This window comes from Streptopelia decaocto (genome assembly GCF_964273445.1).
Source record: "Streptopelia decaocto genome assembly, chromosome: 2".
Taxonomy (NCBI): domain Eukaryota; kingdom Metazoa; phylum Chordata; class Aves; order Columbiformes; family Columbidae; genus Streptopelia; species Streptopelia decaocto.
In genome coordinates, this window is record NC_138655.1 from 41,443,024 (window position 1) to 41,460,143 (window position 17,120).

Below are 17,120 nucleotides of genomic sequence, written 5' to 3' on the forward strand. Positions count from 1 at the left end.
TATATCACAGCCATGAGGATGTAGGAAAAGGTGACACTGTTTAGACAAAAGCAGCTCCAAAAATATGATGAATTTGTGAGTGGATGTGTGCTGTAGAGTTTTTCCTGTTGATGAGGAGCATGGGACATGGGAAAAAGTGTAAGGCATGACAATGACAAGTCACACCTTCAGTTGCAAGGGTAAGTTCTGAAAACTGCACAAAACTTGCTAAGAAATCCAGTCAGTTAAGAGCCTGGAGTAGACTATAGCTTCTCTTTTACCAATGCCATTATTAACTGTGACACCAAATAATTAATAACAAAGGCAATAAAGTGCATTAAAATAAAATATGCTTTTAGATTTGCATCCATGTTCTAAATAAGTCTGTTTGAAAGCAAATATGCATAGTAGCTGAGTACTTAGCAGAAACTTACATTTTAAAAAGAACATTGACACTTTGATCTTTCTCATGCCTATAGAAGAATCAGAGCAGATATAAACAGTTTCAACTATCCTTGATCCTAGTAAGATTGTCATGGTTTATGTCTTATGCTGAGAGAGATAAACTAATTAATAAAATACAAATTAATTCAAAGAACTTACTATTTTCACTTTCTGACTTGGTATTTGCTTTTGGGTACACACGATTTGCAATTCCAAGCAATTTAGCAGGCCGTGAATACCCAAGAGAATCATAATTGCTTGGTTTAAAAGGCTCTCTCCCTGCTGCAACTACAGCTCCAGAGCACAATATCAGGTCCTGAAGATTAGGAACCTAGAAAAAAAAAACAAGTAACATAAGTAACATTAAATTATCTGCCTTAGTAACTAGAAAAAAATAATGCAAGAGATTTATCCCTTTCATGCTTAATTATCTTCACTTCTTAGTTTCTACATTAGTTTGCAACAGGCTATTAAATATGTATCACAGCATGGAATTGATTTTTCAGTTCCTATAAGGCAATTCCTATCTCTGTGAGGGTATGTCTTGTTATATAAATAGATTAGAAAAAAGACTTCAAGAAGCAACTCGAATCCAGATCAAAATTTTCTTATAATTTAAATGTTTGCGCATGTAATTTTGTTTCATCATTGCACAGTGACTGTTCATAGCCATGAAATAAGAATATGCATTTAGACATAGGTATACATATTAACACATATGTGGAGGAAGAAAGGGGAAAATTAGAATATACCATAAGTACTTGGCCTGTCTGCCACAGAGGAATAGGACAGAATCACAGAAAAATATACATTATAAAAATCCTCTGGGGGCCATGTAGTTTAAGCCTCTGCTCCAAACAGGTCTGGCTGGATCAAGCTGCTCAGGGCCTCATGTAGCAGTTTTGAATTTATGTTCCAAAATATATTGCAAGATAAGGCTCACAAACTGCACTTCACTGACATATAAGTGATAGGGACCGTTTTCCAACCTAATACAGAGTTTCACCAAATGGAGAGTAAACACAAGATTTCCCTTGAACTTGTGCAGCTCTGCATAAAGTTCTCTTTCTAGATACCTGTTAGGTATAATCACAAGTGCTTTTCTGTGGTTAAACAACACACAGATAAAACAGTAAGTGAGCTAAAATTCTATAAAACAGCATGTGAAATGAAAATCAGGATTATTAGTGCTACGCTATCTAGGTTTAGAGGTACATAAATTCGTCTGTGGTTTGAAAACTACGATAGGCAATCAGGTGTCATAGATCCAAGTTGTTAACAGCAAACCAATCTGAATTTGTGTAATGATAAAAAGTATGGCTATTAGATGCTACTTATCATATTTTTAAAAAATTAAAAATCACAGATAAGCAGCATTAAGCCTAAAGGAAGTTTCTGGGTAAATGGGTAAAAATATAGACTTGAAAGCATGCCTGAAAGAGGCCTGAGTAAGAAAAAGGAAAGCATTTTTCCATGATGACTTCAAATAAAATGTCCTCACTTGCTTTTCTCTGATTGTAAGATTCCAGTATATTTTCTCCAAGCCTTGGGAAAAAGGCACAGAAAAGAAACAGCTGAAATTCAGGATGAGATCTCACACCAGCCCAGTGTCCCAAGCTTATAATTGATAAAATCACATTATTAATGAGAAATAATCTAGAAGCAGTCATAGGAAAATTGTCAGTGCTTATCTTTATTCTCACCTTTCTGCCATCAGTGGTATAAAGTTTCGCGACTGGATATTGCATTAACTCGCTCATATAATCCAAAAAGGCCTCAAAGGTTTGTGTATTTTTCTTTCCCAGAACTATGGTGCGCCTGAGTCTTACATCCCCATTTTTGAAAACAAGCATCTTTTTGGGTGTTGTTATTTTGTTTTTTCGATGGCCAAATCCATCTTCACCATCTCTTGCTAATTGCACAGCTCGACGACGAGCGCTGACAGGCCGACTGATCTGCCAAGGCAGCGGCTTTTTGCTTGCCTGTTCCAGGTTGATGGGCTTCATTTTCCTCTGATGGGAGCAAATATAAGATTTTCCATCTTCAAGATCCTCCAGATTGGTGATGCTATGTCTCCCTTTTGGTGTACTAATATTTCTTACTCCAAAAGGTAATGGGACCCTTTTGGATAAACTATCCAGCAGGGCATCAAATGTTTTGTAAGACCGGTTATTAATGACCATTTTGATCCCATTAAACTGAGGATCTCCACTTTTATAGAAACAGATCCGTTTGGCCACAACAGGTTCGGTAACATTGAAAGGGCGCGTGGATAAACTCTGTTCACTCTCAGAGGAGTTTGGCTGATTCACTGAGTAACTGGTTGAAGGTGTTTCACTCATTTTGACAGGAATCTGGAAGAAAGAGGAGAGGGATGTAAAACTTCTCTTATGACTAGTAAGAAAGGTTCAGAAAGAGAATGTATAAGAAACCAATCAACAAGTTGTGCCAAAAATCATTGGATTTAAATGGATCCAAGCTGTTACTTCTAAATTCCACAAAGACTCCTGTACTGTCAGATTAAGTTAGCATAGCTCTACTTGCTAATATTGCCAAAACTCCGCAGTGAAATTCCAAATCTCTTATCATTTTTTTTACAAGAGCTGTTTCCTTAGAAGAAGGTACTTTGTCAGTTCAGAATGATAATTAGATGATTTCTTTCTTGAGGATGGAGCTAACGATGTTTCATATTTAAGATATAAGCAAAATCTTTATTAGGAGAGAGCAATTTGTGCCTAGGCATGAGCTGTATTCAACCCACAATAAGAAAGCTGAAAGACAATACAATTCATTCTGATCTCACATAGTTTTATACCAGGGCAATTCTGTTGGAGTCAGAGAAAAGGCTCCTGATTTACTACACTGTAAACTATACCAGAATAAGACCCAAAACATGTTTTAGAGTTAAGTTGCATCATAAATTGACAGATTACTTGCTTTTCTATTGTAAGTTTTATATTTTGTGGTACATAAACTATTAGAATATTTGCATTTATACCAAGAGAAAAACTACTGATCAAATCGGATTTTTTTTTTTTATTTTATTTTATAAAAGTCTTTAAATCCTTTATACAGACACAAAAATTTCAGGTATTCTTCAGCAGAAGTAGCCTTTACATTAAAACATTTTAGCAGTGGTCTTTTAAACAGCAGATTATTTCTGACAACTATATTGATAGTCTTGATGCTTGGAAATAGAGCATTCTCCCTACAACCTTTCCATTTGAATCCAATCTACATATAAATAGTGTAATGACAACCCTTTAAATGAATAAAATCACTTCATCTTAGTGATTGGCTTGCTTTGGAACACAGGACAAAAATGCTAGTCGATTAATCAGCCTCTAGGAAGCAGCTTTAGTAGAGTTTTACTGAAAAGCTGTATAGCAGTCTCAGGGAATACATTTGTCATCAAAATAATATAAATTAAATTCTTTGACAATGTCACCTTGGTGTAGCTGCCATATTGACTAATGGAACAGTCTGTTCTGGCTACTACGTATTTTTCTTAATGAATCTACACAAAACAATATATTGTCTCTTTTACCTCTACATACATCAGTTCTGAAGTCGATAAGAAAATGTTGCTATTTTTCAAAACAGTCAAGGTTCTAATAAAGTCAGATTTGACAAGATTTTATCTTACAGTGTTCTTATAACTTTTCCAATATTTAATTGTTTTCAGCTTGGGTATTTTCCCTTCACTAAGAGTCACTTTTAAAATGTTCATTATTTTGAACAATTACAAGAGTGCAGGAATTGTCTCCTTTTAATACATTATTTTTGTTGTAAATTGTACTCATTGTAAGTACTAAACCTTAAAAACAACTAAACAGGTCTGCATGAGAATGATGTACACAATGTTTGATTTAGGTAATCACAATTCCATTTAAAATATTAATTTTAATAAAATAAAATTTAAAACCCTGTAAGAATTTAAGTAAGGAATAAACAGGAATGCATTTTCAAGCTTGGCTGCAGCAACTTACACAACCCAGTTCATGATGAATAGTGAAATGTCCTACTTTCTGTGGTAGGGAGGAGCTCCACTTCAACTGAACTCACTGAGAGCTACAGTTGCTCATCTTTTTTGACACATCTATTCATTAGCTGTCTAAATTTTCATTACACTTCTAGACTGAGAGATTGACAGGTGAATTAAGACTAGGGACACAATTTGAACCGGCTGTTTTATGCCTCGTGTGTCATTGTGTTTACACTGGTATTCCTAGAGGAAATTTATGAGGGCATTTTTATTGCTAGCTGCAACACAAACTTTCCTACTCTGCAGAGCAAATGCTCTACTCCAATGAAAGCAGCAATGACAGTAGTAAAGCTCGTGAGTGAACTGAATGTCGTGTTACCCCATTTAACTGGCCAAGAAGACTTGAACTCACAGAATCCAGTCCAGGTTCTCCAGGGAAGGGAACAAAGCTGTTAAGTGATCATCAATAATGTCCAGAGATATAAATGAACAGACAAAGCTCCTCAGCTGCTATGTACTACGACTTATCACCCTTTATGAAAATTGAGTGAAATTTCATCTAACTGTATGATTCTTCGCTTTTACAAGAGATAAAATAGTTGGATTTTCTCATGAGACTTCTGAAAATAATCGCTTTTGAATTAGCCTCTCTGAAGTTGTTCCAGTTACTCATACCTGTACAAAACATTCAGTTATGTAAGCATCAACTTATACTGAAATACAACATATTTTACATAAATATAATTATTACATGGAATCCTGACACTGTGGAAGTAACAAAATCCAAAACAAGCAAAGAGATAAGACACATTAAAGGAAAAAAGGTAATTTTTGTTGTAAAGATAAAGTAATTTGAACTCACAAAAGCAACCAAGAAAAGGAAGATTTCCTTAGCAAAGCATAAAATGAATGATAAAGCAGATATTTTTGGCAAAGAACTGATGGTCACATAGCACACAATGTATAAATATTTCCTAGTAATAATTTTAATAGTGGAAATTACTTATGCAACTTTCAGATACCTTGTAATTGCATCTTACAAATAGCAAACCTTTCAGCAAATGAATAATCAACATATTGTAGAAGTTACACTACAGGTGATCACATTGTAATAGCTTCATTTCATCTTAAACATAGAATTGATTTTCATACTTAAGTAATTTTATTCTAAAATTAAGAAATAGCTGATCCTACATGATACAAAATGCCTAATAAGATATTTTGGCAATTACAATGTTAAGAATTTTATTCTGCAAGAAAATCAAACAGAATTCAGAAATTAATCCCTTTGCCTGCAATCACATAAACAAAACCACTCATTCAAATTTTATGTACAAAGGTGCTAAATTTTATGAAGTCAGTAAGTGGAACAGTTTGTTCTAAATATACGAGAATATGTCTAATGCCATATAGCTGGTAAGCATTGCATAAGATTTCATCATACTCACCCACAGTCACATCCTATGTGAATAAAACAGTAGTTAGTTTGTTTTCAGAGATTTAGAAATTGTATATGTGATTGTCTATGTCATATGAAATTCACATCCTCAGTCTTATTCCAAGTGCGTGCAGCTAGAAAAAAAAACATCATAATCCATTTGCTTAATCTCAGCTAATGTTAATCACCAGACCAGGTTCACTTCGGGTAGCCATTGTTCAGAGCAGAATGTCTAACATCTCATTCAGCAAGTCATCTTATATTATTTTTTAAATCTATTTACCTTTTAAATATTTAATTTATATAATTTTCTGCTTACTTAAGATTGCTCAGAGACTCACAGAACCACAAAAATTGAAAATGCAGGTCATCTAATTCATTTTATCAATGTATGGCTATCCTCTGAATTAAATTCTTTAGCAATATAAATTTTAAATATGTTAAAATGGATCTTCTATCACGCACCTTCTGAGACTATTTATTTACCACCTCCTGCCATTAATTCTTGTTTTTTTTCATCATTTGGTCAAGAGGACCCTATTTGTGCTAAAGATTCTCCCATATTTTCTCTATAGAGATATAACAATGAAAATAGTTACACAGTTTTTTTCACAAAACTCCATGAAACATGACAGCCTGAAGGATTTTGTCATTCATGAGGCATTCTTCATTTCAACATGTTGGAAAAACTGCAATGCAATTATTTTAATTATGTATTAATATCATTTACAAATAAGCAGAAGGATTATGTCTAACTGTATCTTAATTATGCCACTTTAAGCATTTTTTAAATTTTTCCGTTGGAAATCTATGACCCTGGAAGGTAACTGTTCCATCTAATTGCTACCAGATGCATAATCTGATTTGGAGCTTCTTTATTTAATCAGGATTATAGTAAACTCTCAAAACTAGCTGTGTAGAACAGTAACAAAAACACTGTTCAGTAACCACTACCACTGCATGTCGTAATATATAGAAGTTTTAAAATATCGCTTCAGTTCCACTTTCATAAGTTGTATAGGCACAAACATTAGATTATAATCTTGCACAGATATTTTGTTATAAACATCACTTTCTTAAATGTTATATTAAGATAATTATTTAGGTCCTTAATCTATTTTAGCTGTTATACTACTTATATTCTAGTCAGTATTCTGGTGTTTACACTTGTTCAGAAGATGAACAACTGCAAATTCTATGTGTTATTTCTGATATCTTATAACTTAACCATTCCTACAGGATTTTTTTTTTTTATTGGTTTTCTTTTAAGTACAGGTTTTAAAATATCATTGCTACCCTCAATAGCTTTCCTGTGCATGCAAAGTCACTTTTGATACCCAGCTAATCCATCAGTAGCTTCCATTTACCACTAGAATTTGAGACCCAAGAAGTAATAGTGCTGGGACCTGGTAAAGATGATAAATAAGTGTCACCATTTGATGGTGTGAATGCCCCTTAATTCTCTAAGACTTCAAAAGGCTTACAAAGGTTCTGTCCAGACACATGTGACTTAAAAGCTCCACTGTGTTCCTACTTGTACTACAAACACTCCATATATTCTGAAAAGATAGAAGAAGTAATCAACTTTAGAGTAAAAACAGTATGAATAAGAATCATGTTTAATTCAGATTTAAAGCTAACAAGCCACAAAAAAATATCACAGTCCTATAGCAATCATTAGAGACACAAAAACACCTTTCATCCATTTGTGTGGGCAGCTTGACTGATATCCATGGAACTACTAAAATACTGTGATAAGAATTTAGCCCTGATATTTGGAGAACGGTTGTTCTTTTTACGTAAACCATTTGCAAAGAAAAAATGGGGAACATAAAATTAGTCCAGAAAATTTAAGAAAAACTAAAGTTAGGAAAATTTAAGAAGACAAAATAAGGCCACATGAGAAAACATATCAGTGATTAAAATTATAATTGCAAGCAGGATTACAATTTTCTGGGTTCTTGTAATTCTCACTTTTAAATTACATGCCTGCTTGTCTCCAGAATATCTTCAGTTCTAAGTTCTAATACTAAATGCTTTGTAAGCATTACTGACTGGTCATTAACTAAAATTATGACCATATCCCTGTGAGGCAGTCACTAACTTTGGTTCTTATCTGTCAATGAAAAGAGGAAAGCTCATGTTTTGCTCTTTTTGAACACAGTGGTAGATCAGTACAAAGGATCTACTCCAATGACAGACATCAGTGGCAGTTTTTCTTTCAAAGGGTGTTCTCTAGGAGAATAGCAGCATAGAGATGGCCATTTGAAGGTCCAGTGACCACAGTTAGCCTGCAACACCATTCCATACAGCAAAAGGCACCCTGAGCAAATACCTGGCCTGCAGTCCCTGGGCTGAACCAAAGGTCAAATGGAAGTTTTCAAAGTCAAGCAAAAGTTTCTAACTGACGCCAAAATTCTTCGTATCAGCCCAGAAAAGTACAGCATCAAAATAATTGTAAAAAATATTTTTATTGTTACTCTTTCTGATTTTGATTAATTACTCCTAATTTTCTATAGATTTTACTTTATTAACTGAACTGATTAAATGCTACGAGTACCTAAATATAACTCAACACTTTCCACCTCATTCTCTGAGGCTTCAGTGTTTCTCAAAACCAGCATCATATCCAGGAAACTGATGTCCAAAAAAGAAAAAAAAATGTTACCAATTAACTATCACATTTGCTGATATATTCTTTTTTTTTTCCTTAGCAGATAACCAGCATCCCAGGTCGAGAAACATAAGCAGACTTTTCTGCAACATTATCCTGAGTCAGAGCAGGGTCAGAAGCATGTGTGATGTGGCCCCCTCCCTGGCAATCCTGTGCCCCTTGAATGACACTATTTGTTCAAGTCCAAGCCATATGGAACAGCAGTTAGCACTTGAGTATTTTTATCATTCAAGCGTGAGTCACTTCTTTAAAATGGGCAGTTGCTACACCAGTTAAACTATTACTGTTGACCTCACGCCCCAAGAAAATGCTGATAATGTGCCTTATATTTCCAAGTCCCTTCAACCTCTTGTACCTCTGCTTTTTTTTTAATTGGACTGCTCAGCAAGCTATGGAACTAGGAAACTGTTATCAAGCTAAAAAGGAAATTATCACATTAGAAGCAGGGGCCTGGGTCAAGTTCCCTTCAGTGTACCCAGCCTGCTTACATCCTTTCCAGTAAAGCCTTCCAAAAAATGTGCCACTATTAATATGTTACTACTGATAAGATTTTGAGCCATTGCATTACAACAACATTTTAGTGTTTGATATACATGAACTTCTTATCAAGTTAATCCCCAGAGACTTTTATTCATTAAATTCTGCTACATAGATTTGATAACCAACAGCTGGGGATGCAGAATGAGAAAAAAATGTGCCTTTGGGAGGTAAAAAAAACCCAAATCTGAGGCCTGCTTTTAAGAGACCTCTGCCTGGATGGTTAGATGGACTGCAAAACTCCTGTTTAACCTGTCCTGGCTTTTGTCCACCACTAAATTTAACTCAAATCCAAAGGCCTGTGTGTGTTCAGCAGGTAGCTTCCTATGGGAAATTTCTGGTCTGGTAGAAGTAAAAGTTGACCCGTCATCTTTAAATGGGTTAGGATTTCACTCTGGAGCATATCACTTGTCTCAGCGTTAAATGCATAATCATTCTCAGCTTAGTTTTCCTTATTTTCTTGGCTCCAGTGTACATAACTACTTAGACTTACCCTCTGTTCTGTAAGATATACTAGAAGGCAAGGCTCAGACATATTCGCATTTTTTCTCAAATTCTTTAAACATGAAAAACAGTGAGTAGAAATGTATCTCTATCCCTAGTTTTCTTTGCCTACAACATTCCAAAAATTTCTTCTATCTCTCAAATATTTACCTTAATGACCCTGCCTGCGCTTTCATCAAATTAACAATGCAGCCACCTACACTTACTTTAAAACACAAATGCTAACCACAGATCTAATTGGTGCTGCCAGCTTATTAAAGATTGACTTCTTCCTGTATTGGCTAGAAAACTCTTCTGTGGACCCTAATGTTTTACTGAAAATTTCACCCATGGAAACAGCTAGGGTTGTCATAAATTCTTTTTTTTTTTTTTTATACTCTTTTAACTTCCTTATACTACCTACCAATCTGTTAAATTGTAATTATAAATCTTTGCATCTCCCAGAGAGCATGGCCAAAGAAAAGGATTAAGCAGGCAGCACATGAGTTCACTGCCCAAGCTGTTATCATCTTTCCTTTAATTTTAACCCCATATGCCTCAATTTGTCTTGCTGAAATTCTGTGCAATGACCTTGCTAACCTATCTATTGCAGAGAGACATTATGAAACATAAGCTAAAGAAACCTCATGAAGCTCCATCAGCGTTAGTGACTATGAAGGACAGATCTTGTGGTTCCTCCTGAAAGACACAATAAAATCCTCTGGTGAAGTCTAATATTATTTCCTTGATGGAGTTCAGAGGCTGGTTTTAGAGAGAGTGATTTCATAAATTGAGACCAAGAAGGGCAAAAGACAAAGCTTAGACATATTATACAGCTTTTCCTCCTACAAACACTTTAAAGTCTTTGATCAAAATTTACATCTTCAAACACTTTCTCTGATCTGCTGCCTACTCCTGTAGGTGCCCAGGCTCCTGAGGCCCCTGAATTGCTAACAGTACAGCTTTGCTGCTTGGCACGTGTACAACCATCCCAGCTCTGAGCTGCTTAATGTCTTAGCTTTGGTGCAATGCACAGCTCATCACTGCTTTGTCCATCTTGCCTGAAGAAACCTGACTGTCCCCTCTCAGAGCCCAGGCAACAAGCTGTGGCTGTCCTCCATTCCTCCAGCTAGTAGTTAAAGATCTGTCTCACTGCTCTGGAAGTCCAATTCATTGACTGATTTAGAGTGAGGATTTAAGTCCGTATTTCTCAGCTTTCAAGACAGTAAACCAGCAAAATGCTCCTCCTCCTATCTAGGTTTTGTGTAAGAGAAGACTGATCTGTGTACAGTATTTAATTCAAAAACGGACTTCACATCTACAAATGCCCAGTGGTGAGACACACCTAACTTTAAACCTAAGTTTAGATACCCATTTATTTGACGTAAGTGTGAACAGTATCAGATATAGAACCCGATCTAAAGGCCCTGCATCTACCCAGGAGGCAGGAGCCAAGATATCTAACTCAAACCAGAGGATGCCCAGAGGAAACAAGCTGACCGCCTCCCATGTTGATTCACTGCGCCTGAATCCCCAGGACAAGTCCAGCTTACTCAGTTGTGTTAAATATAGGGGCAAGCAATAAGCTTTGAGAAATTAGAAGCACTGCTGAATTATATTTGACTGTCATACTTGCAGTACTAGATGTAAAAAACTGAGCTGAATGCACGTTCCTAAAATTAACCCAGGATTCCCACAATGAATTTTAAACCTGAAGACAGTTACTGCTTCTGTTACTATAGCTCTCCAGGATACTTGGTTTTCCCCCTTCTGCATTTATTCTCCCTTACACTTAAATAAAAATTTGATAAGTAGACATTTCTGCATATGCATATTTATATCTAAGTATATACAGCTACACATAGACACATACACACACTCACATGCACACACAGCACCCACAGACACAAACTCTATTCACGTATCTTCAGTTGCTTTTATATCCTTTGGATTAAATTGTCATTTTTTGATGTATTTTTTATATATTCCCATACCTGTTGCTTTCAATTCACTTTATTTTAATTTGGAAAGATATGTCTTTAATCTCCCTCATGTGCAGGGCCAGTATGTTACAAAAGGACTGCCTTTATACTTGTATTGAATTTTGAGCCAATTAGATAAAAGATTTTTTTTTTAATCTACGAAGGCATCTAGCCTGTATTTCTGCACTGTATTTCTGGCACAGTGCCAGTTTCTAATCTCAAAGAGTACTGAAAGGTGACATCAGATGAATAAAGATTTTTGAACATATGTTCAAGAAAATAGAAAGACAATGTTCACCTCTTTCAAAAATAATCAAACCATATTAGGTTATTATCAGCATCAATTTTCCATCTATCAATCTTTTCCTCTACCTAAATGAAGCCTCAGATGTTGTCAACATAATTTTTTTCTACACACAGTAATATTTATTAAAAATTATGCATAAACAAAGCAGTACTGTATTTTAATTAAATTTTCAATAGTAAGATGATGTATTTATTTTTATTTAATAAAAATAATTTGGTATTGATCTTATTCATGTTTAATCAAGCTATAATTAAATTGCCAAAAGCAATAAAAATCTTTATAACTTGGAAGTCTGTGAAGTAAATGTGACCACAGACAGAACCATAAAAAGTATTGCTGCTATCTTCAAGCAGTTCTCTCAGTTAAAAAATGAGAAGAGTAAAGTTTCATAATGCTAGGCACTGAAATTAAACTAGATAAAGTAGTCAAATTTTATATTTTGAAAAAGGAAATGTATGTTGGCAAAGATATAGAATAAATGAGCCACTAATATTTTTTGTCTTTTAGGTTACTTTAGTCAAATCCTTTACTTTCTGCAGGACACATCATTTGGAATAGAAAGGATCTCTTCACTTCCCCACTTGATCGGACTGATCCACGGAGTGATCCCTGTGGTCATTCTCCAGCAAAACATCACCAAGCCAAGAAAGAGCAGATGAGTTAACTTAGAAGACAATATATAACCTACCATTAAATACGAAGGAGAGGTCAGTGATGAGAAGGCCATGCTGTCAGTAGTTTTATAATTTTTCTTCTGCTGCTGCTCCATTACGGCAGAAAGTTAATGCATTTTCAAGCTTCCTCCGCTCTTCCTACCATTATCCTTCACCTGAGACAAAAAGCTCCTTTTCTGGCCCATCAACTGTTAGTTCTTGACATTTTCCCTTTATAAATTTTGTCCGGGAGTCAAAATCTCAGAGAAGTCATAAATGAAAATTTTAAAAATCTACAATTAATTTTGAACCAATTGAAAAGTTGTTGTCAGCCATAATATTGAAGCACTGAAGTTTGTGCTTTTACTTCTTTTAGGTTTTTAATATAAGCACTCTCTTTCTGTCTTTGCACATCTCACTTCAGCTCCGCAACCAACCACCCATGCTCCTCTTTCATCTTGCCTAATACAGCACGAGGAGTCACAGGAATTTTACCCAAATGAATTTCTACTCTTTCTGCTTTACCTCCCAGATGAGAACTGCCACGCTGCATCAGCAGCGCCCCCACCAAGCATCCAGCTCATACTTGCTGTAAAGCACCTGAGGAACCTGACAGCATCTGTAAAGGAGCCATGGCCAGATGTTGCACTCCCCTTCAGGATACAGCTGCATTATATTATGCTATTCTATGAAATGCATTCATGCTCTTTTCTCCACTATACTGAATATTGAACAACAGCTATTTTCAACTGATTTTCTAATTTTAAAATGAATTTTTTAATGAGTTAGTTTTTCATGTTATTATCCCCAAACTCCTCCCTGACAACTTCAAACAGTAATTAAGAGAAAATGCTCAGATTTTCAGACCGTAATGATGGAAAGCAGTATGCTTAAGATCTAAGATTTTTTTAGATCTAAGATTGTCTAAAGGGATACTAAATTGGAGAGATATATGCAGTTCTAGACCTTGCAACCTTGTGACAATGATGACATACAGGTTTGTATTATACTGAAAAAGAAGGTACGCTTTGTAACCAATATTGGCCATACCTCCATAGCACTCTAAAGGCACATTTATGTGGCTACATTTTTCTTCTGAAGAGAAGTAGTTGACACCTTTTTGCAGGCACAGCCATCTCTCTCTTCAGAGATGCAGAAGACAGCACAAGGCCTTAGAGAATGAAAAAATAATGCAGAAATACAAAATCCCCTCTGGAGCAACCTCTACTTGGAATAATAATCCTTGTGGCTTTTGCTTTGAATGTGTCAAGAAAAAAGCAACTTGCAAAAAGTTATTTGAATGCTACTGAAATATACCAGTATTTGCAAAATCACCTCTGATAAGGTCACCAGCCAAGGTGAATCCACAACAATCTCTCAGGAGCTCTGACAGAACAACAGACCTACTGCTCGGAGCAAGCTCTGCAGTTCTATCTCGGCAGATCAACAATGCTTTGGACTTCAAATAAATCACAGGGAACCGTGAGCCGGACAAGTGATGTTGGATAGATCTCCTCTCATGTTTTTCCTCACAGACCGCCACAGGGAAACACTCAGATGCTGAAGGATGTCTGTTTACTTAGAAGAGACTGATCTGAAAAGAAGTGACATACTATAATCTGGTCACGCAAAGTGTCTCTGAGCAATTAGACTGTCTTAGTGGTTTAATGCTATTTTAGGTTTATTTTTGCTTTGGTGAATTAGACTTGCTCCTTGAAAAACACAGATTGTGTTACACCACGTCACACATCCACTTCTGATGATATCAGACTATATTGTAGCTACCGCACTATTTTTGTAAAATATATAACCTCAAATTGAACTGAGTTACTCTTTTGCATTTTTTAACTATGGAGAAAAAGAAAATGCAATAGGCTTTGTTCAGAATGTTTTCTAGATACTAATCCTTAACTTTTATCTCCCTTCAGAAACATTGTAGGGAATGGGGATGAAAAGTAATTTTAGTGTGGTCCCATTTCAGGACTAAAAAACAAATTTTCATTTAGATATTTCTTTCTTTTTACTGCCACTGATATTCCTTAAATTACAAGTTTTCATAGACTTTTCTCAAAATAAAAATTTAAACTGATAGATAGTTTATAACGTACCTGGATTTTTTGTACTGCTATAAATAACAACAAACTTGTTCACAACAAAAAAATATAAAAGCTCTCTATCAAGATGTAACTTAAAATAACTGCAGAAGCAAGAAGGTACGATGAGGGAGTACTAATTAATAGCAACACGTTTGTACTCTACAAAAGGAGCCAATTCAAAATAGGCTGGTTTTTACTTCTGAGGACCATTTCTACTAGCTTGTCAAAATAAAGTGCTAAACAAGAACCGCACCCAAGCCCCCTCCACACACGTGCACACACACACGCACATTCTGGCTAAAAATGTACAATAGGAAGAGCATTGGTCATCAAATTTCTGGAAGTTAAAAGTGAAAAGCGTGATTCCTGAGACTGATGCACCTTTTAGTCACATCACAATTGTTCCTCACAGCAAAATCCAGATAATTTTGTTCAGACTGTTCTCAGGTGAAGCTCGTGATGGATTCCTCACTCTCCCTGGGAGACCAAGCTGTTGTGAATGCAGCTCAGCTACAAAGCCCTATGAGAATAGTCATCTGAAGTTTCTCTTTGTTGCCTTTCCAACTATTACCTGTACAGTGGTTTTAAAATAACTCAGTCATTCTCCCAAATTCTCACAATCTGCTATATCATAAAGCAATCAAGTTTATTTTACTTCATATATTTGAAACATATGTATCAAGAGAGATATCAAGGGAAACTGTATATCCATTGAAAGAGGGAAGTATATTCACTGAAAGATTGACGTATATTTGTTTATGCTGAATATCCTAGCAATAATTAAACTTAGATCATACTGCAACACTGCAAAACTTACATTAAGGAAATGAAGATGCCATTAAGTGTACTATCAATTTAGCAAATTAATTAAATACACGCAGAAGTCCTTCCTTACTCAGAAGAACAATTACACAGAGGTTTAGCATAAAGGTATGCACAAATATAGATCTGCATGCTACTTGCAGTAATCAGAAATACCTATAGCAATGGTATATTTGTATGTTAGCCAGATCCCAGGCTTTATTCCTCTTAGTGTATGCTTTCTGAAAATTTAGGGTTCTGCAAGATCAGCCTTTATTTGGATCAATATTTATAAACTTCGAAGATCAAGTGAGAAATTTTGGATAACTCTTTGGAAGAAAAGGGGGAGATCTTTTTTTCCACCCATTTTTCAAATAGATTCAAGTTTCATTTTAAAACTTTCCTACTCTTCTCTTGTAGCAGTGCCTTCTGGCCCTTAATTCCTATCATTCTGCTCAAAATTTTACCACTACTATTTACCATTTCACAGTACAGCTGTGCGTTTTCTCAATTTTAAATACATAAGAACTTTATTGAACTGATTCACTTTATCTTTCATCTATCTTAAAAAATCCAGTTTCATTCTGTATTGCATGTGATATATTATGATACAAATGTTTTAGTGATTACTTTAAGTGACAACAGAAGTGTAAAACTCAGAGCTGAAAAATGGGATTATGAAAGGGATAATGATGATTCATAATTGGTCTTCTGCTCTCAAAAAACACAATTAAGAGTTAATAAGAAAAGCTATTATTTTAAAGGGACCAAATTGTTTATACCTACATATATATATCCAAAACAAACAAACAAACAAACAAATACATAAATAAATAAACAGACTTATTAGATAATGGAAGGGCTTTTATATGCTGTCAAGCTCAAAGATCTCTTAGTTCCACAACAGTCTTAGACTACACTATCTTTTATGACATATAACAGAGGTATATGCCATTATTTATTTTTTAAAGCACTATTGTTAGGGTTGCAGACAGACAGGCTCATGCGTTGGATGTCAGTGTCAAGGTTTTGGTAGCAGGTGGGATACAGGGAGGAGCGGCAAGAGGCTGGGGCTGCCCTGTGCTGATTCCAGCTGGCTCCCACAGACCCACCACAGGACACAACTGAGCCCATCAGCCATATGTGGCATATTCATCATAACATATTTAAGAAAGGGCAAAGATGCTGGGCAGGCAGGAGAGGAAGAGAAAAGGAGAGTGAGTAACAGCAGTGTGAGCACCAAGGTGAGGGAGGAAGAGAAGGAAAAGGAGGAGAAGGAGGAGAAGGAGGAGAAGGAGAAGGAGAAGGAGAAGGAGAAGGAGAAGGAGAAAAGGAGAAGGAGAAGGAGAAGGAGAAGGAGAAGGAGAAGGAGGAGAAGGAGAAGGAGAAGGAGAAGGAGAAGGAGAAGGAGAAGGAGAAGGAGAAGGAGAAGGAGAAGGAGAAGGAGAAGGAGAAGGAGAAGGAGAAGGAGAAGGAGAAGGAGAAGGAGAAGGAGAAGGAGAAGGAGAAGGAGAAGGAGAAGGAGAAGGAGAAGGAGAAGGAGAAGGAGAAGGAGAAGGAAGTGCTGAAGGCACTGGAGCAGAGAACCCCCACCACAGCTCCTGGAAGAGCGCACACTGGAGCAGGGATCTGAACCATAGCCCAGAGAGACCTCATCCTGGAGCAGTTTTTTTCCCTGTAGGAGTGTGGCTCATGGAAGTACCCACACTGGAGCAGGGGAAAGGTATCACATAGAAGCAGA

The 17,120-nt window shown here is 35.9% G+C and overlaps 1 protein-coding gene across 1 annotated transcript in view; it reads right to left on the reverse strand.

Annotated features, from left to right (window-relative positions):
- The window catches only part of RP1 (RP1 axonemal microtubule associated), a gene marked incomplete at both ends in the record, with an annotated part of 175,464 nt that extends 172,699 nt beyond the window's left edge, over window positions 1-2,765 (reverse strand). Inside the window, 2 exons of the mRNA XM_082044556.1 lie at window positions 583-754; window positions 2,127-2,765. Coding sequence (XP_081900682.1) covers window positions 583-754; window positions 2,127-2,765 — 811 coding nt within the window. The remainder of the gene's footprint in view (window positions 1-582; window positions 755-2,126) is intronic.
- Window positions 2,766-17,120: the final 14,355 nt, after the last annotated feature.